General features: G+C 38.2%; 1 protein-coding gene across 1 annotated transcript in view; it reads left to right on the top strand.

The window, feature by feature from the left end:
* LOC124288063 (non-symbiotic hemoglobin 1-like) overlaps positions 1–8535 on the top strand; it is a 61803-nt gene extending 53268 nt beyond the window's left edge. Inside the window, exon 3 of the mRNA XM_046724632.1 lies at positions 7031–8535. Coding sequence (XP_046580588.1) covers positions 7031–7162 — 132 coding nt within the window. The 3' untranslated portion in view covers positions 7163–8535. The remainder of the gene's footprint in view (positions 1–7030) is intronic.
* The last annotated feature ends 11449 nt before the right edge of the window (positions 8536–19984 follow it).

Raw genomic sequence — 19984 nt, 5'->3', positions numbered from 1 at the left:
AAGGTGTTGGTAATGTTTTTAACTCAGGTTAAATTATTGTCTTTAAGTGCACAACTGTCAAGATCTACACACAACCAAACTCAACCCAGCGAGAGGCATTGGGTAGCCTTGTGGTTAAATCGTTCGCTCGTTACACCGGAGATCAGGGTTCGATTCCCAATATGCCTTCATATATATGTGAAGCCAATATCTGGTGTCCCCGTAGTGACATTGCTCTGATACTGCTAAAAGCGGCGTAAAATCTGACTCCCTCACTCAATTCAATAGAGTGATCCAAGGTACCTCGTATACATTTTCTATGCATGGGTTCTGATGCCAGATACGTTCTGAAGATTATGGTAAATTGTCCTTAGAATACGTATGCTTGACGGATTCACCGAAATGTTATACGTCTGTTCCCATCCACAATATGCTCATATAACGTCACAACTTGACATAATGTTGGGTTGGTGGGATAGGCTTGCAGTTAAAGCATTTACTCGGCACGCCGAATGTTCAGGTCTCGATTCTCCAGCAAGGGTATACGAACAATGATTGTGTGAAACCCATTAATATCCCTGATGGTGATATTATACAGTTTAAAAGGTATGTCTGAAAATGGCGTAAAACATTCTCCCTCATTCAAAGCCAAGTTAAGACCAAATCAATCGCTTCAAGATTTCTTGGGTCCAAAGAGTGTCGGACCTAAGATATTTGACGGAAACTATATAGTACCTGTTAAAGCCGTTTCAGTGTCATGTAGAAATGCTACGACAGAAAGAAGCTATGCATTTGCTCTTGTGTTAATTGTGATGATAAACTTCTTTTGACGTACATTGTTCATCATTATTACATTTCTTCTCATGTATCTTACATTTATACCTAGCCAATTCTCGGTGGGCTATCAATCAACCATGTTCCTGGGGAACAGGTTAAAAGGTTTGCATCGATCGTACATAATCACAATAACTTCAGATAATTGAAATGCTGAATGTTTTACACAAGATAATCTGGAGACCACATATCCTTAACAGTGGTATTAATTTCACGTTTGCCTGAACCCTTTGTCCATCATATGGATGAAAAAATCAGATCCATTATTTTGCAAATCTGCTTCTCATATGTGCTCGGTATAATTGTTGTAGATTATTTCAGATTTACCCCAATCAAGTGCTTTCTTTCCTTAAACTGTACTCTGTAAGCAACCTCCTCGATCTCTGCAAGAAACGCTGCTACAATCGGCGTTATCATTCTGATTGTAGACACCATGATCTACTTTAGCCTCACGAAACAGATACATCTGTTTTTTTTATTTGAGCCCTACTTCCTTTACGTTTGTGTACAGGTACACTCAGTAGCTGTCTTTGTGGGATGTATCTATTCTTAGTGTCACCGGCTGTGATCATGCTAGGATATTACTTAAAAAGGTGTCATAAAAAACGTATATTCCCAGTACCTACAGCGTGCAGAGGACACTTGCTTCTTGGAACTTCTTTCTATGATATGCCAGTTTAATCACTCGTCAGATTTCGTAAATGTCGGCATCCGTGTACTTTCATGTCGAAGGCACGGTCGCTATTTGCAGGTGACAGATCTCGTTATTGGCAGACTGAGATTGTGCAGCTTGTTCTGTTGGGACGAAACCTAAAACTGGCCGTCGAAAGAAAAGAGTTAATTGTCAGTGAGACCGTCAAATCACCTTACTCTCTGAAAAGAAAAATATCTATCTTCAGTTTACAGAGAATTTCGCTTTGTTATATAGGGTACGAGCTCCGAAAAATGTCACTGGCAGATTTCATTAGGCAAATTGTATCTCTGTATGAGCAACATTGTCTACATAGCCCCAAAGAGTCCATGCCAAATATTTGCAACGGAGTGTAGATCGATGGGTGACCCTCGGTTCCATCTCTTTCTACCGGGTACCCATTCAGTGCTGGCTAAACATAGGTAACTTCCTAAGTCCTTGTCTAACCTGTGTTTTCTTGTATAGGAACACAGACGTCCAGAGGAGTCAATATGCTAAACAAGGCCACCCATCAACCTGTTCTCCATGATCAAAGTTTTTTAACCTCCTTTCTGAGCAGCTTGTCACTGAACATCCAACACTACTTACCATAACAGTTTTTTCTTCTTCTTATTATTATTCCTCTTCTTCTTCTTCTCATTATTATTATTATCCCGTTTAGAATTATTTTTATTGCTTCGAATTAGAATGTAAACGGAATGCAGATGTTTCAATGGTTCAAAGTACTGAAACGGATCGCACATTATATACATTGCTGATATAACTATATATTACCATACACGTTTAATTATGATACAAGGAAACAATGACTATGTTTTAATTAAGATGAAAGTTAACCACAAACAAGCGAACTACGAGAAGGCTTATTTCATACCATTTCAAGCCTTTATCGTTGAATGAAAAGATTCTGACTTATGAGTAATGGCCCAGGTCTGTCAGGTAGATAGCTTAACCGCACGTGCCGTTTCAGGCCACTGATTCATGATCATTACGTCATGTCTTAAAAAAGGCGTTATTCCAAGTAATGAGAATGCGATAAAACATTCAGAATGGCAGCAGAATTACAAAAATACGTTGCTATTTTTTAAACTAATAGACATTTCCCAGACATTGAGTATACATTGATAATAATAAATGTCGTAAAATCTTGCTTCTTGAAATAGTTTATACATTTATAGATACTTGGTTGTGTATTCATGTGATCCACCTCCATAAATACAATTACAATGTCATGGAATAGGCGACGTATATACAAACCAGTCTCCTTTATCGTCTTGGCTCTGTCTGTTTTTACATATCTGTGTGTTTTATGTTTGATCAGATTACTTTCGTTTTTGTCGAAACCGAAGAAAACAAAAGAATGAAAAGAAAATTAAAAACACCAACAACAAACCTTTACTGCATCAGCTGGCAACATGTTCAAGGCAGTTATAGTTTGGCATGAAATGCATGTGGACCCGGTTTTTTGTAAATATCTCTTCATCCAATGACCCAATCGATCTCAAACTGTGCAAGTGGATGTTTTGTCAGACAACCTAATCACATTGTAAATCACCGATTTTATGCATTTGTATTAAAGAATCTGTCTATGTAACTGTCAACAAAATAAACAGCAGACCGCAGACTGCTTGCAGAGGGAGGGAGCCAATGACCTGTAACAGCGGCAGTGTTGGGTCATAAAGGTCAACGTTCGTCAATGTAGGTCAGCTATGTACGTTTCATGTAATCCGACACCTTATAAATTGGTTTGCTACGTTTGCTCTCTTTTTTTAAAAAATTCAACACATTTCTAATTAAACGTTTAGCATCATCTGCATAAGCTTTCATGATGACAGCTAGAAGTAGTCAATGTGAATGATCCAAACGGTCTATCACTGTGCAGTGCACAGGTAACTATCATGAACTGCACGTGCATTTACCTTTATGACCCAACACTGCCGCTGTTACAGGTCATTGGCTCCCTCCCTCTGCAAGCAGTCTGCGGTCTGCTGTTTATTTTGTTGACAGTTACATAGACAGATTCTTTAATACAAATGCATAAAATCGGTGATTTACAATGTGATTAGGTTGTCTGACAAAACATCCACTTGCACAGTTTGAGATCGATTGGGTCATTGGATGAAGAGATATTTACAAAAACCGGGTCCACATGCATTTCATGCCGAACTATAGTGATACTGTGAAACCTCGTAAGAACGGAGTGTCAATACCCCGGGTGTTTCTGGTATGACGTTATTTGATTATAATGGGTGTTAATGTTGATTCGTTAATCCAAAAATTGTTCATTTGCATAATAATTCATGCAAAACTTTTCAAATAATCGGAATCGTATTCACAGATACATAGACATACTGTAACACCTTGGAATGAACACACACATCTGAAGCCTACAGGGGCGATGGGGTAGCCAAGTGGTTAAAGCGTTCGCTCGAAGACCTGGGTTCGATTGCTCATATGGGTAGATGTGCGAAGCCCATTTCTGGTGATATTGTTGGAATATGGCTAAATGCGGTGTAAAACTAAACTCACTCACTCTGAAACCTTCATCTGAAGTTATCAGAAAACATATCCTTTAAAAACAGCAGTTGTTTCAATCGACTGTCAATAAAAACTCTTAAACAATGTTCCCAAATACGTTCACATCTTCATATCAACGTATTGAATCTGGTTTGGGTGACTTGCTTAAATGTGTGTCATTGTATCCCGACTTAACCATGTTCGCGGTCACTTGTTTGTCGGTCCAGGCTCGATTATTACAGGTTCCCTTGACATATTGCTGAGTGCCGAAAAAAATACCATAATGTCCCTCCCAGATATACATGATACCAGAATTTGAATAGGTGAGTATGTATGTCCTTGCGAATGTGAAAACGTATCTACTGACTTTAACTATAACAATTAACTATAGAATTATTGATGTATTAGCCATTAAGTCGAACATATGACAGTAATAACGGTTCGAAAATTGTAAGAAGCTTCAAAGATATTATAAATTGATTTAATGTTAAAATGGTGTTTTTTTAAAAATATCTTTGAAGTCGAGGATTAAAATGGATAAGTATCAGCTAAAGTCATATAGTGTGCCTGAACCGACGCCATATTGTTGAAGAGCCCACGACAGATCGTGACTTCCTGAACAATAAACCGAGTCATACACTCTCAAACGTCGCACTACAATGGAAGGAGATCACGTTCTCAACAACCATTTCACAATAAGCAAACAAGAGCCGTGATTCACAACGAGAACTGAAGCCCGTTATATCTGTCTCTGTAACACAATGAACTTGTATTAATATGCAGTCTTCATATCAGTGATAAGAGGCTCGTTGACGGCATTTGAGTGACAGAGATAAGCATTGCGCTGGTGTGAATTGCAGATGTCATTCCTGGAATATTCGAAACGCGATGCACCCAAAGTCGTGTCAGTTAGCTCGTAACGGAGTACGATCTGCGTTCGGCTCCAGCTGCAGTTTATATATAAACCTTGTTTGTTCTGTCAGTGTACCCGGATGTCGTCATTAGAATTATCATTCTGTTTGTTTGCTTGTTGGTTCGTTTTGAAACGCCGCTCCAAGAAATATTCCTGCTATATGTCTGTGGTCCGTAAAGTAATCAAGTCTGGAGCACGAGTCAATCCAGCAGTGTTATACATAAGTGATTGGGTCAAGATATGAGTTCAATGGTTAACACATACAAACAAATATTTGATAACGAAATAGCTTCCGTAAACACGAAATATTGTCCAAGTTTGCTATGTCTTATGGATAAAAGAATATAACATAGCATGGGTTGAAGGATGCGTAGTGATCGACGTTTAATGCTGCTAATTCTATATTCCCCCTGTTATCATAACTGATAACAGTCAATTACTGAAGAAAACTGTTGCATATTGACCTCTATCTACAACAAATTTGCACATTTGCTTCTGCTAATGGAGGGCAAATGGTTTTAAATTCTGTGTGTGACCCCACGAAGGATTCATTTTTTAAAACCCCAAGCTGTTTTAATTTCAGAAATTTGAAAATGTTAACATTTCATTACCAACACTAACAGATCCATTTGATGAACAAACAAGGATTCTTTGTTTTCACATATGCCACTGTTCGTGTTGTTGACAAGATGCTTAATGAATGGTTCTTAATCCTATCAAACCTGTATACGATCGCGAGCTTGCATAGAATCAGCCAATACATTGAGGTAAACGAACGTACCATGTGAACATAACATGTTATCTGGTTGTCTTAAGGGCTATATCCACTTTACAATATACCCGTTGATTGACGCTACCTCTAATTACGGGAGACAGATTACTTTAACCATATGCTGATCCGTGATGATAACATACATCACCCTGGCCTGAAAGTGGTGAAACTGATTGAGTGGCCACTCAATCAACCACACATCCAGACATATTTCTTCGAGATACAGACCTTTGCAAGATCAGGCTATCTCTTCAGTTATACATTGTATCAATCTTGTATTCCACTGGACTTTTTCCCTGCTTTAAATAGATCCCATTAATAGGAGATGTTGGCGGTATTCTCGGATTTACAACACCATCACTGACCCTTTATAGAATCTTTGCGATGCATGTATCAAAACATTTTTCGGTCTTTAGATTTATTAACCTCTGAGATGGTTGGCTGTCTTGCTGAAAGCGTGTTTATGTTTGTTAACCAGTGACTTCAGTGTCGTAATCAACCAATTCAAAATGCCAGCTGAGGTTTCAAATTCATGAAAGGAACGTATCTTTGTATACCAATTTGCCTGTAAAATGTAACACGGTCCATCAGTGAGAGTGATGGAGTTAGTTTTAACGCCATCTAAACTAGTGTTACAGTTACATGGAGGGAATTAATGTCAACGAATAAAAGAAAACACAACAAATGACTTTCTTCGCAAACACTTACCCCTTGTATTAATCAAGTGATCATATATGTGATGACATGTCAAGGATCAGGAACTGGAGGATCGTAGTTCAGAGGGACGTATTGCTGAGAGACGTAGTTTCACAGTTAGTTTTCAGTTAGGTTTTAATCACTGGGCCAGGCAATCATGAACGTCTGGCACAGCTCGTCAGTGAAGGTAATATAAATTTGTCTAAGCGCCAGGTGGGTAAAAGTAAAGTCAATTAAGGAATCTAGTTACTGACACATTGACGTTAGTGATGATTGAAAGAGTAATATAACCATTGATTACCTATCTTCGCGTTCATATTTCATGGAAGATACCAGGTTAGAATTGATTTCCAACAACCATAATGTCCTAAGAGGCGGCTTACGGTCAAACTCGCTGACTTTGCTGATGCGTGTCATCGTGTCCCTATTGCTCAGGTCGATTCTTATGATATCAATCACTGGCCTGTCTGGACAAGACTGGATTGTTATTGCTCGATCACAGACCGCTGCCATGTAGTTGGAAAACTGTCGAGTGACTGTTATCGTGCTTTTTTGGTCGTGACTGTTTTCCTATTCAGCGTGCTGATATATAACAAGCTTATGTTAATTATGTAACTCATTTTTCCAGCTGATTGGCCCTCAGTTCCTGTGGGCGATACAACCTGCCATGAAGGGGAGTTGGACACCGGAGATTGAGCAAGCATGGTCCGACCTTTTCAAGCTCATTTCCCACATTATCAAGGAGGCTATGTTGCTGTGAAGGTTCACATGTACGAACGGTGTAAGACACGGATACAGGATATTCGTCCTTTGACTACACACAAAAACCCACATCACGACAGAGGTGTGCAGTGGAATTATGACAACTCGTTGCGCTAATGACAGGAGAGCCCTTTGAAAAATCTGGATAAGAAGATATGCTGTTGAATATCGATCGAGTCATATGGTACCTCGGAGATAAATGATTCTTGCAAACTACCGGGCAGAGGAAAGTATACACACATGTTATTTTACGTCTAAAATGAAAACATAAAGAAATGTTATTCTACGGGTCTGTATTTGATTTCATAGATGTGTTTGAGACCTTAAGTGTCAAGTATTTTTGACGACTGTTTCAGCCTATAAAAATGTGATAATGTTTGTAGTCTTTTAGGCAAATCAAGCTAACACTTGTATGCTTTCTTTTGCCCGATAATGTATTTAACGTTATTTACAAAATTCGGATACAGATGACACTCTTTTGATGTCGATTAGCTGAGACAAACGACAAGATCTATGTGATAGTGAGAATAGCCGACCTATGTTGGTAATGAACTTTGCAAACGGCGTGAAATGTTTTGGGTCTATTTTGCCTCTATATATGAATCTTGCCAGTGAAATAGTGTGATTCATCAGGTACGTATAAGGACATTGTAAAAAACAAACATCTACCCTCGCCAGTAGAGTCACTATGCTTCATTTAAGCCATGTGATATAAAACATTATTGTAATGCATTGGAATAGATAAACCTTTGTAAGAGTGTATAATTATGTAATGTATCTATATATCTATGTGCCATGAATACATGCGAAGTCAAGACACTGATACCGTAAAACCTCGTTATCACGAGATCCTTGGGATGGACTTTATTTTGAGTAGAGAACCCACGCTGAAGCATTGCTGCGAAGCGCGTCGGCAGTGAAACAATTGTGGTGTTATTTTAAAAGCACACTCTGACGTGGCAAAAAAATACAACTTTTCTTGTATGGGTGAAAAAACTCTTGGTAACACAACATTGAATCTTCACGAGTTGAAGCTAATATTTCGCACTCCCTCAGTCATGTGTTTGAAGCTGCAAGTGGCAAGATAACTGTAAATTGTAAAGTTATATACATGCTGTTACGCTGTATGACTTTAGAATTACATCAAACATCATATGCCTTAATGCAGAAGAACACAATTCCTGCAAAAATTCAGTTTACACTTCTTGGTTTCCATTTTACATCCTTTGTTCCTTTGTAACTGCAACAAATAGATTGAGTGTAAATGTCATTTGTCTTCTCTGATAGAGATACGTGCATTGACGAATATTTTGCCTTACCAATTTCAGCTGTTCTTCTGTGAATAACATTCCCTAAATATGAAATATAAACATCAAAATCTACTGATTTTAACTATAACAATTAACTATAGAATTATACATGTACTAGCCATGAAGTCGAACATATGACAGTTATAACGGTTCGGAAATTGTAAGAAGCTTCAAAGTTATTCTAATTTAATGTTAAAATATCGAAGTTACTTGTAAAAAAGTTTAAAGTCGAGGATTCAAATGGATAATTATCAGCTTAAGTCATATATGGTGCCTGAACCGACGCCATATTGTTGAAGAGCCCACGACAGATCGTGACTTCCTGAACAATAAACCGAGTCATACACTCTCAAACGTCGCACTACGCTGGAAGGAGATCACGTTCTCAACAACCACTTCACAATAAGCAAACAAGAGCCGTGATTGACAAAGAGAACTGAAGCCCGTTATATCTGTCTCTGTAACACAAATGAACTTGTAGTAATATGCAGTCTTCATATCAGTGATAAGAGGCTCGTTAACGCCAGATGTCATTCCTGGAATATTCGAAACGCGATACACCCAAAAGTCGTCCCAGTAAGCTCGTAACGGAGTACGATCTGCGTTTGGCTCCAGCTACACTTTAAATATAAACCTTGTTTTTCCGTCAGTATATGCGGATGTCGTCATCAGAATTATCATTCTGTTTGTTTGCTTGTTGGTTCGTTTTCAAACGCCGCTCCAAGCAACATTCCTGCTATGTGACAGTGGTCTGTAAATAATCAAGTCAATCCAGGATTGTCATACTGAAGTAATTGGGTCAAGATATGCGTTCAAAGGTTAACAGATACAAACAAATATTTGATAACCAAATAGCTTCCTTAAATACGAAATATTGTCCAATTTTCTGTGTCTAGTGGATAAAAGAATATAACATAGCATGGGTTGAAGGACGCGTACTAAACGACGTTTAAGGCTGCTTATTCAAACTTCCCCCAGAAAGGTTAATCTGTTATCATAACAAGTCAATTACTGAAGAAAACTGTAGCATATTGACTTCCATCTACAACAAATTTGCACATTTGCTTCTGCTAATGGAGGGCAAATTGTATTAAATTGTGTGTGATGTGGTTGTTTAGGAACAACAAAACTGACCCCGTGAATGATTAATTTTTATAAAAACCCATGCTATTTTAGTTTTCATGTAATTTCGGAAATTTGAAAATGTTAACAATTTATTCATTACCATCACTAACAGATCCATTTGATGAACAAACAAGGATTCTTTGTTTTCACATATGCCACTGTTCGTGTTGTTGACAAGATGCTAAATGAATGGTTCTTAATCCTGTACACGAGCTTGCATAGAATCAGCCAATACATTGAGGTAAACGAACGTACCATGTGAACGTAGCATGTTATCTGGTAGTCTTAAGGGCTATATCCACTTTGCAGTATGTCCGTTGATTGACGCTACCTCTAATTACGGGAGACATATTACTTTAACCATATGCTGATCCGTGATGATAACATACATCACCCTGGCCTGAAAGTGGTGAAACTGATTGAATGGCCACTCAATCAACCACACATCCAGACATATTTCTTCGAGATACAGACCTTTGCAAGATCAGGCTATCTCTTCAGTTAAACATTGTATCAATCTTGTATTCCACTGGACGTTTTCCCTGCTTTGAATAGATCCCATTAATTGGAGATGTTGGCGGTATTCTCGGTTTTACAACACCATCACTGACCCTTTGTAGAATCTTTGCGATGCATGCATCAAAACATTTTTCGGTCTTTAGATTTATTAACCTCTGAGATGGTTGGCTGTCTTGCTGAAAGCGTGCTAATGTTTGTTAACCTATGACTTAAGTGTCGTAATCAACCCAATTCAAATTGCTTGAACATTGCTAAAAGCGGCGTAAAACCAAACTCACACAAACACATAAAACCCAATTCAAGATGCCTGTTGAGGTTTCAAATTGATCAAAGGAACGCATCTTTGTATAACAATTTGCCTGTAAAATGTGACACGTCCATCAGTGAGAGTGATGTAGTTGGTTTTAACGCCATCTAAACTAGTGTTGCAGTTATATGGAGGGAATTAATGTCAACGAATAAAAGAAAACACAATAAATGACCTTGTTCGCAAACACTTACCCCTTGTATTAATCAAGTGATCATATATGTGATGACATGTCAAGGATCAGGAACTGGAGGATCGAAGTTCAGAACGTATGTCCAGTAGACCACCAAACGGCTGAGGCACGTAGTTTCACAATTAGGTTTCAGTTAGGTTTAATCACTGGCCCAGGCAATCAGGGTCGTCTACAAGAGCACGCCAGAGAAGGTGATATAAATTTGTATAAGCGTCAGGTGGGTAAAAGTAAAAACCCACATCACGACAGAGGTGTGCAGTGGAATTATGACAAATCGTTGCGCTAATGGCAGGAGAACCCTTTGAAAGATCTGGATAAGAAGATATGCTGTTGAATATCGATCGAGTCATATGGTACCTCGGAGATAAATGATTCTTGTAAACTACCGGGCAGAGGAAAGTATACACACATGTTATTTTACGTCTAAAATGAAAACATAAACAAATGAAATTCTACGGGTCTGTATTTGATACATAATTCACAGATGTGTTTGAGACCTTAAGTGTCAAGTACTTTGACGACTGTTTCGGCCCATAAAAATGTGATTATGTTGGTAGTCTTTTTTGGCCAAATCAAGTTTACACGTGTATGCTTTCTTTTGTCCGGTATTAACGATATTTACAAAATTCAGATACAGATGACACTCTTTTGAAGTCAATTGGATGAGACAAACGACAAGATCTGTATGATAGTGAGAATAACCGACCTATGTTGAAAGTGAACATTGAAATAGTTAAATAGTGTGATTTATCAGGTAGATGAAGGACATTGTAACAAAGTAACATCTACACTCGCCAGTGCAGTCACTATGCTTCATTTAAGTCATGTGATTTAAAACATTATTGTAATGTACTGAAACCGATAAACCTTTGTAAAAGTGTACAATTATGTGATGTATCTTTATGTCCATGTACAATAAATACATACGAAGTCAATCTTGCGCATGACATAACTGCAGACACTGACCGTGAAACCTCGTTATCACGAGATCCTTGTGATGGAGTTATTTTTAGTGGAGGACTCTCACTGAAGCCTCGCTTAGAAGTGCCTCGGCAGTGAAACAATCGTGGTGCTATTTTAAAACCACACACTGACGCTGCTCGCAACAAAAGTTTTCTTCTATAGGTGAAAAATACCCTTGTTAACACAACATTGAATCTCCACGAGCTAATATATCGCAGTCCCTCAGTCATGTGTTTGAAGCTGCAAGGATAACTGTACATTTTAATGTTATATACATGCCGTTACGCTGTATGACTTTGGAATTATATCAAACAGCATATACCTTAGTGCAGAACACAATTCTTGCGAAGATTCAATTTACACTTCTTGGTTTCCAGTTTACATCCTTTGTTCCTTTGTAATTTCAACAAACAGATTGAGTGTAAATGTCATTTGTCTTCTCCGATAGAGATACGTTCATTGACGAATATTTTGCCTTATCAATTTCAGCTGTTCTTCTGTGAATAACATTCCCCAAATATGAAATATAAACATCAAACAACTTCACTTCAATTTCGAATTTTAAGAAATACATCGATGCTGGTTTTCTTGTGTTAGGGTAACAAAAACGCACTCTGAAGTTCGGTTATAAAACCGCTCTGATATGTTGCGTTGCTTGAGTGTAGGTGAGAAAAAGAAAACGTTACGTTGATACGTTGACAAATTTGGGTGTTGGTAACACAAAATCGCTCTGATGCGATGCGTTGCTTGAGTGTGGATGACACAAATTAAGCTCTGACAAGTTGCGTTGTTTGAGTGTGGGTGACACAGTTAAGCTCTGACACGTTTGGCAACAAGATGTCCACACTTCTGTTTTAGACAGCCATTTTGGGACATGCGGAGCGGTTCTCCTGGACCATGATACGAATATATTCTTTCTTCATTCATTTCCTTCTTGCACATTATCTAAACTCTGTGTTAAATAAGACGCCTTGCTGGACTACAGGTCATGACATTTGAATGCAACATCTGAAAGTGATGTTTTGACCTTGGACTGTTACCGAAAGGTGCACCTGTCAATTATCGCCCTATTTCATTTATAAGTTGTGTTGGAAAGCTGTTTGAAAGAGTTGTATTTAAACATATTTACAATTACTTCGTGTCAAATGATTTGTTATATAAATATCAATGTGGATTCCGGAGAGGCCACTCTACTGTACAACAACTTGTTGAAATTTATAACCAAATATGTATATCACTCGATAACAAAGAACACTATTGTATGGTCTTTTGCGATGTATCTAAGGCCTTTGATAGAGTTTGGCACAGAGGGCTTATGCTTAAATTGGAGAGGTACGGAGTAAATGGAAAGTTACTTGATTGGTTTGATAGTTATGTAAGTGGTCGCAATCAATCAGTTTCTGTTCATGGCTCGTTATCTAAGCCTTTGGTTTTAAAAGCAGGAGTTCGAAGGGATCAGTTTTAGGTACCTTTCTTTTCATTGTGTATGTAAATGAGATAGCAGATAAACTACATTGTATAACTCGGCTTTTCGCTGACGACACGTCACTGGGAACTTTGTCAAAAGAAAAGCAGTTGATGGAAAGAATAATGAATGAAAATCTACAAATATTATGTAATTGGGCAAAGGACTGGCTAATTTCTTATAATCCGGACAAAACGGAAGCTATGCTATTTACGACAAAAGATGGCCAAACAGACATTAATTTGAAATTTGACAATTGTCATGTATAACCAGTTGACTTTCATAAACATTTGGGACTAACATTTTCATGTAATGGGGGTTGGCACCATCATATTGAAAGTATTGTTAAAAAGACTTCTAAAATGATTGGAGCATTTCGAAAGTTAAAGTTTCTCCTGCATAGAACAACATTGTCAAGCATATATACTGTATTCATAAGACCACATTTCGAGTACGCATCTGAAGTATGGGACGGGTATTCTATTGAAGAATCTACTAGATTAGAAAAGTTACAACTTGAAGCGGCTCGTATAGTTACTGGTCTGCAGAGATATGCTTCTTCTAGATCATTATACTTTGAAACGGGATGGGATTTACTATCTGAGAGAAGAAGGGTGAAAAAAATTATCGTTATTTTATAAGATACATACAGGCCTTGCTCCAAGTTTTCTTTATGATTTACTCCCTCCTGTAGTAGGTAGTCGAACAAATTATGAATTAAGAAACTCCAGTAATTACACTCAACCCTGTACAAGACTACGATATTCGACTCTATCCTTTTTTCCATAAACAATTAAACTGTGGAATAACATCCCCTTAGCTATCAGAAACTGTAAATCTGTTGTGTCTTTTAAAACTGCAGTTCATGTGAAACAAAAATGTGCACCCGTATATTTCTCATATGGGAAAAGGAAACTAAATGTTTTGCATACAAGATTAAGATCTATGACAAGTACACTTAATTATGATTTAATCAGAATTAATGTTAGAAATGATGCACTTTGTCAGTGTGGCCATAATTGTGAAAATGCTTTTCAATATTTTCTTGAATGTCCATTATATATAATTCAAAGAGAACAAATGTTAACCTCTTTAGAAAATATAGTGAATAATTGAGCATGTATTGATATTAATCTCATCTTAAATGGCAATGCAGGTCTCTCGCTTAGTGAAAATCAGAATGTTTTTAAAAGTGTACATATCTACATCCATAACACTAAACGATTTAAATAACTCTGTCTGTACATATCTATACCCTTTGTCTGCCTCTTGTTGAACTTTTTTGTAATATACACTTGTAACTATGTGGAGAGGGCTTATTTAAGTTGGATAACTTGTGCCCAATCCGTTTCTTAATGGAATAAAATATGTTTCAATCAATCAAGTGCACAGTGTCCACCGAGATCGATTGTAAGAAAAGATAATAAGCAGATTCTGAAATTTGACAAACGAAACCAGATTCATAATGTAAAACTCGGTTCAGTGTAGGCGAAGGAATCCCAAGAGACTATCGACTCATCGGTACAATCAGTCATTTCATGTTAGCTATGCGATTCCATACGAGTGAGCAGGTAGTTTTTATGTTAATATGAAATTGATTGTAATTACCGTAAAGCAACATCGATAACGGTGCACGAAAGATTTGCGACGAAAAGCATCTTGTTGACATGAGAATGACATTTGCACTGACTGTCCACTTGGACATATGGGTAATACTATATTCTCGCTTGCAAAACGTTCAAGGTTGTACTTAGACGCGACTGAGAACACTGTGATGATGCTCCGATATACACGTCTTCTTTTTAGCGATACTCTAGATCTCCATGACGCCACGATTCCTGAAATACTGCGAACAAAAGTGTGAACCTATACACTTGCTGTTTTTCAAATGTATATTTTTCGCAACTGCTGCAAAAGATCGTTGACTGCTGCAAAAAAAACCTACCAGACACGCTCTAAGAAAACAAGCCAATAATACAGCAAATATTCAGATGTATGCAATTTATGTCTCTGCAGCCCTCGAGTTTCGTGAAAATGTGTAATTACTATCGGAAGCAGATCATCCGTCTGGGAGATGAGTAAACTCCTACCCACACCTTCATCCGAATGATCAGTAGATGACAAAGGATTTTACAAAAGACAATCCCGTCCACACGCGATGCTATTACACACTGAGTAATAGAACTGCGTGATCATTAAAGGACTCGCTGGTATCTGACGTCAACAAATGCCCATTACTGGAACACGCTGAAAAACAATACCATCCAGACAGTGTTATACTGATCCTGTCGAAATGTGTAACAGACCAATGGCTAAGAGCAATTATCCTATTCATTTATACATACACTGCAAAAATATCCTATATATACATGTCAAAACGTAAAATAAGGCTTCACCGTATATCCATTTGTTGTAAACCTTTTATGTGGCGTTACTGAGTGCAAACTGTTAAGACATAATGAATGAATGCCATAGAGTACTGACCATATACCTTTATGTCCGGTTCAATTTTCATGTTGTTGCCTGTTGTTGCGATGTCACATGCTCAAGAGATACTTAGCAAAACTATCATAAATATATCAGGCCATTTAAGTTGTCCATGCAACCATTTCGTGGTTTCGGGAACAGATAATGATTGGTTTGTGTTATGAATATGAGTTCAAATTCATATGTACAGCAGGTCCTCGTAGCAATCGTAATGTATCGAATAGTCGTTCGTTTCCTGGAGAGACACGAACCCTCAACTATGAAGCGTTCTGATGGGAGTATATTGTATGCGAAATACCCGAAAAAAGTTTCCGCTTGTTGTGAATTGGCTTTTGTATCACTGTAGTAGAATGCCCAGGTGATTATAGTAAATCTACAATGTTTATATTTGTATATTAATCATGGCCAACACTTGGAATAAAATCTCATATATTCTTCATATATGCCTTTCTGTGTTATTTACAAAACTGAATTGGTGCAGTCGGGTATCTTAGTGGTTGATATATAAGGTTTGTTAATCAAACCTGATTCCTGAGTTTGACTCCACACTGGTGGAGTGTAAAGCCCATTTCTGGCGTTTTCTAGAGTTACGATGCTAGAATATTGGTGAAAGCAACGAAGGACCATACTCAGACAGGCCCCGTTTGTGTGAACTGGGATTACAGCTGTATATAACAAAATACTGTTTCATTTGTGTCAACCATAACATGGGTAAAGCAGATATTACTGCAAGCAAAAGAATAATTTTCAAGAACAAAAATAAAATATTCCAGCTGTATCACTGCAAGTAACACCAGAAATGGGGTTGACATTTTGTACCCACGTAGGGAATCGAACCTCGGTTTTGGGTGTGACGAGCGAACGCTTTAGCCACAAGGCTACCCCACCGTTCCTCAAGAACAAAAAAGCCCACCTTGGAGACATGGGAAATCAGGAGATTTTAACAACATATTTGCCAGTATATTTTTGCCTGAGCACCCACTTCCTTTTCCTTCGTCACCACTCGCCCTACTCATCGGCTTTTCGGGAATGAACGGAGTTCCACAGAAAGGACATTATATGTGTAATTAGAGTTACAACTTCTTATTGTAATGGCACTCAGCGTGTTACTGCAGGCAAACGCTGGACGACATTATCTTTGCTACAATGCATTTTAGCCTTGGGATAACAAAGTTAGATTACAGTTTCCGAGACTGGTTGTCAAGGTGGCAGATGTTTGGATTTAACAGAAAAGTCACCTATATGTAGCGGAATACCGGCTTCTTTCAAAATGAATGACATATATTCAACCAATAAGGTGCATGTAATGTAAAGACTGCTCCTAGTATGAGATACATTGTATTACTTTCTGATGAAGTTTCACTGTTGACAAAGAAATATCAGTAGTCAATATTTGTAATATTGGACTTAGTATGGTTGTAATCAGGTCGTTTACCTCGATACAATACCTCTCTGGATTTTATAACACCTCATCAGAATATCAACAACAATGTAGAATCCTTTGGATTATAATCTCCCCTATGACATTCGCAAACGAGACACAGAAATGAAATATGGTTTACTGAATGCTTAGACATTGATCAGGATATTTCGTGTAATTAGAAAGTTTATCTGATGCTTCTTCTCTGGTGGTATCGGAAAAATCTTATTTTAATGAAGTCATCCTATATGATAGTCTTCGAAGATTTATATTCCACATTGGTCTCTTTACTGCTACTGCTACTGCTACTGCTACTGCTACTGCTACTGCTACTACTACTACTACTACTACTACTACTACTACTACTCCCAATGATATTGGACATAAACGCAATGTTAGTGTTGATGGCACTATACTGCTGGACGGTTCAGAAATGCGCGTGAACCATATACGTTTGGTCGTGCTGATTGGAAGAAATTCAGAGCGATGACACATTCACATGGTGAATAATGTGGGATAATAGATGTCACCAAAAGAGCTCTTTCTTCAACTTTGTCGCCATATTTATCAATTATCATGGGAGGGCGGAATGGAAAATGACAATTATAAAATCCTTTCCATTAGGCTTGTATTCATCGGTAATCAAGCCAACAAATCTGACTTTGTCCTTTTTTTATAAAAGTAATGAATATTCACTGAATTCTTTTCGTTGTATATTCAGTGGGCCCGGGGTTATCAATTTGATCTGTGTGCAACTCAACTTTACTCCATCACTGACACGTGTGCTGATATTTTCTCTCAAAGCTGCAGTTTAAGGTGAGTCAAATTGTGGTTGTCAGGGTTTCTTGAGATGTAACTGTGCTGGCAGTGAAAGGTGTTTCAAAGCTCTTTGTAACTCTAGGTACCTGGCCATTCCAGCTTGGGCTGTAAAACTAAAAACTGATGTGCTGAATGTAACTGACCAGTCCCTTTAGTTACCAATGAGACATTAATAAAGTGAACAAGCAAACAAATCTTGGTTTACATTTCATTCTTGAGCTGAACATCATTTCAGTAAATATATAATGAATCAGTGTAGATTTCAGTAAATAGGTATATTTCCTGAAAATGTCAGTAAATACACCTAATCCCTGACGGGATCAGTAAATATACATAATCACTGAAAAAAATCAGGATACACATTTACTGATTATACATATTTACTGTAACATATACACGTATATAGATTGCATGTTCCAAACATAAATGTAAGATGTATAGAATGCAGATTCATGGAGTACGGCTTTTTATCATGTGAGAGTGAAAATTCTGAATTTTCTGTTTCTTTTATCAAAATAAGAGGACATATTCTTCTGACAAACTCTGTTCATTCGAGGGCGGAGGGGTAGCCTAGTGGTTAAAGCGTTCGCTCGTTACGCCGAAAACCCGGGTTCGATTCTCCACATGGGTACATTGTGTGAAGCTCAATTCTGGTGTCCCCCGCCGTGATATTGCTGGAATATTGCTAAAAGCTGCGTAAAACTAAACTCATTCACTCACTGTTCATTCGAATAGATGTGTGTCTTAAGCATTTCTACTTTACACGCATCTCCAATTATCATTATGAAATTAACGATTCGGGAAAGGTGGCGCACAGAAACGATGAGAAGATTTTATGAAGTTACATTACTTTTCTGTTATCTGGGAAACAAAGAAATGGTAACAAGACAAGACCACTGACATATCACACCACTCCACTCTAATATATTGCTTTGTTTTAATTTCCATCGCACAATTATCCCGATTGGTCTTGTGCAAAGGGCGGTTTTGTCCTCATATCACACAAACGGCCGTGGGGAGACGTGCGGTAAGATCAAGAAATGGTTCTTTCGCGGATAACATTCTCAACTTGAGTTAAAGCTACTTCAGCCTTTTAACTGGCTCCTCCACAATACTCGCCAGGAGGTGAGGAGGAAAGTCGGTGCTGACCGAATTATGTACTAATCGTAATGCAGACTAGGCAGTCAAAGGAGACTTCAGAGGCTGCGGTTTGTGATCGGATGGAATCGCATACCACACAGCATTACCTGAGAAAATAAGGACGCAATGTGTTAGACACTCGGTGTTCTGAAAACATGATAAACATTTACTGGATAGAATTCCGCCCAGAACGTGAACGTTTGAAAGTCAGTATCCATATGGTTTTCACACAAAAAAGGATTTAGTTGTTGGTCCTTGTTGTTAGCCTCCCTGGCATTTGGCATTAAAGGAATATGAGGATTGGTTGGCTCGGAGTCAGTATAATGTATCACAGTGTGGTAGCCATGTCAAACTGCGTCATTTATCTCCGTCTTCAACAAGAACAAGAAGAGGCATAGGCGTTGACATATAAGAGTAAAGTGCAATAGCTGAAGAAAGTATGGTGCATCGCAGTGATCAGATATATACTGAGTCAAAAAAGAAACTTCACACAATGTAATTTGAAAAATAATGAATAATTTTTCTCTGATGATACATCTATGTATCCGAAATGGGATCCCTATCTTTCGACTCTAGAAAAACCTTAGCAAAACCCACTCAAACCCATCCATTCGTCGTGCAAATGACATTAGTGCCAAATCAGGTTTTGCACGTGCAGTCGATCACGTGATCTTCGCATCGAAGTTTTCTTCATATGCACGTGTTTGCATTGGCCTCAAGAATTGAAAAAAACACTTTTAAACCACAGTTCTAACGGTACTGGAAATGCCACGATTGTCAAATGTGCAACGTGAACGTGCCGTTGGCATGTTGCAAGCGGGAAGATCAGTTATTGACGTGGCAAGAGCAATGGGATGCAGCCGTCGTACTGTGTATGACTTGCGAGGTCGTCTACAACAAACTGGCACCACTTCTGATCGCCCAAGGTCGGGTCGTCCACGTGTGACGTCACGAGCAGAAGACCGTCAAATCGTCCTACGTCACCTACGTGACAGATTTCTGCCGGCTAAACGAACCAGGGCTGAGATGTTTAGAGGTCGACTGTCCTCACAGACCATTCGAAATCGGTTGC

This window comes from Haliotis rubra, unplaced genomic scaffold, assembly GCF_003918875.1.
Source record: "Haliotis rubra isolate DU_JTF1 unplaced genomic scaffold, ASM391887v1 Scf410, whole genome shotgun sequence".
NCBI classification, from domain to species: Eukaryota; Metazoa; Mollusca; class Gastropoda; order Lepetellida; family Haliotidae; genus Haliotis; species Haliotis rubra.
Note: the sequence above shows the minus strand (reverse complement) of the source record. Positions and strands in the feature narration are given on the sequence as shown.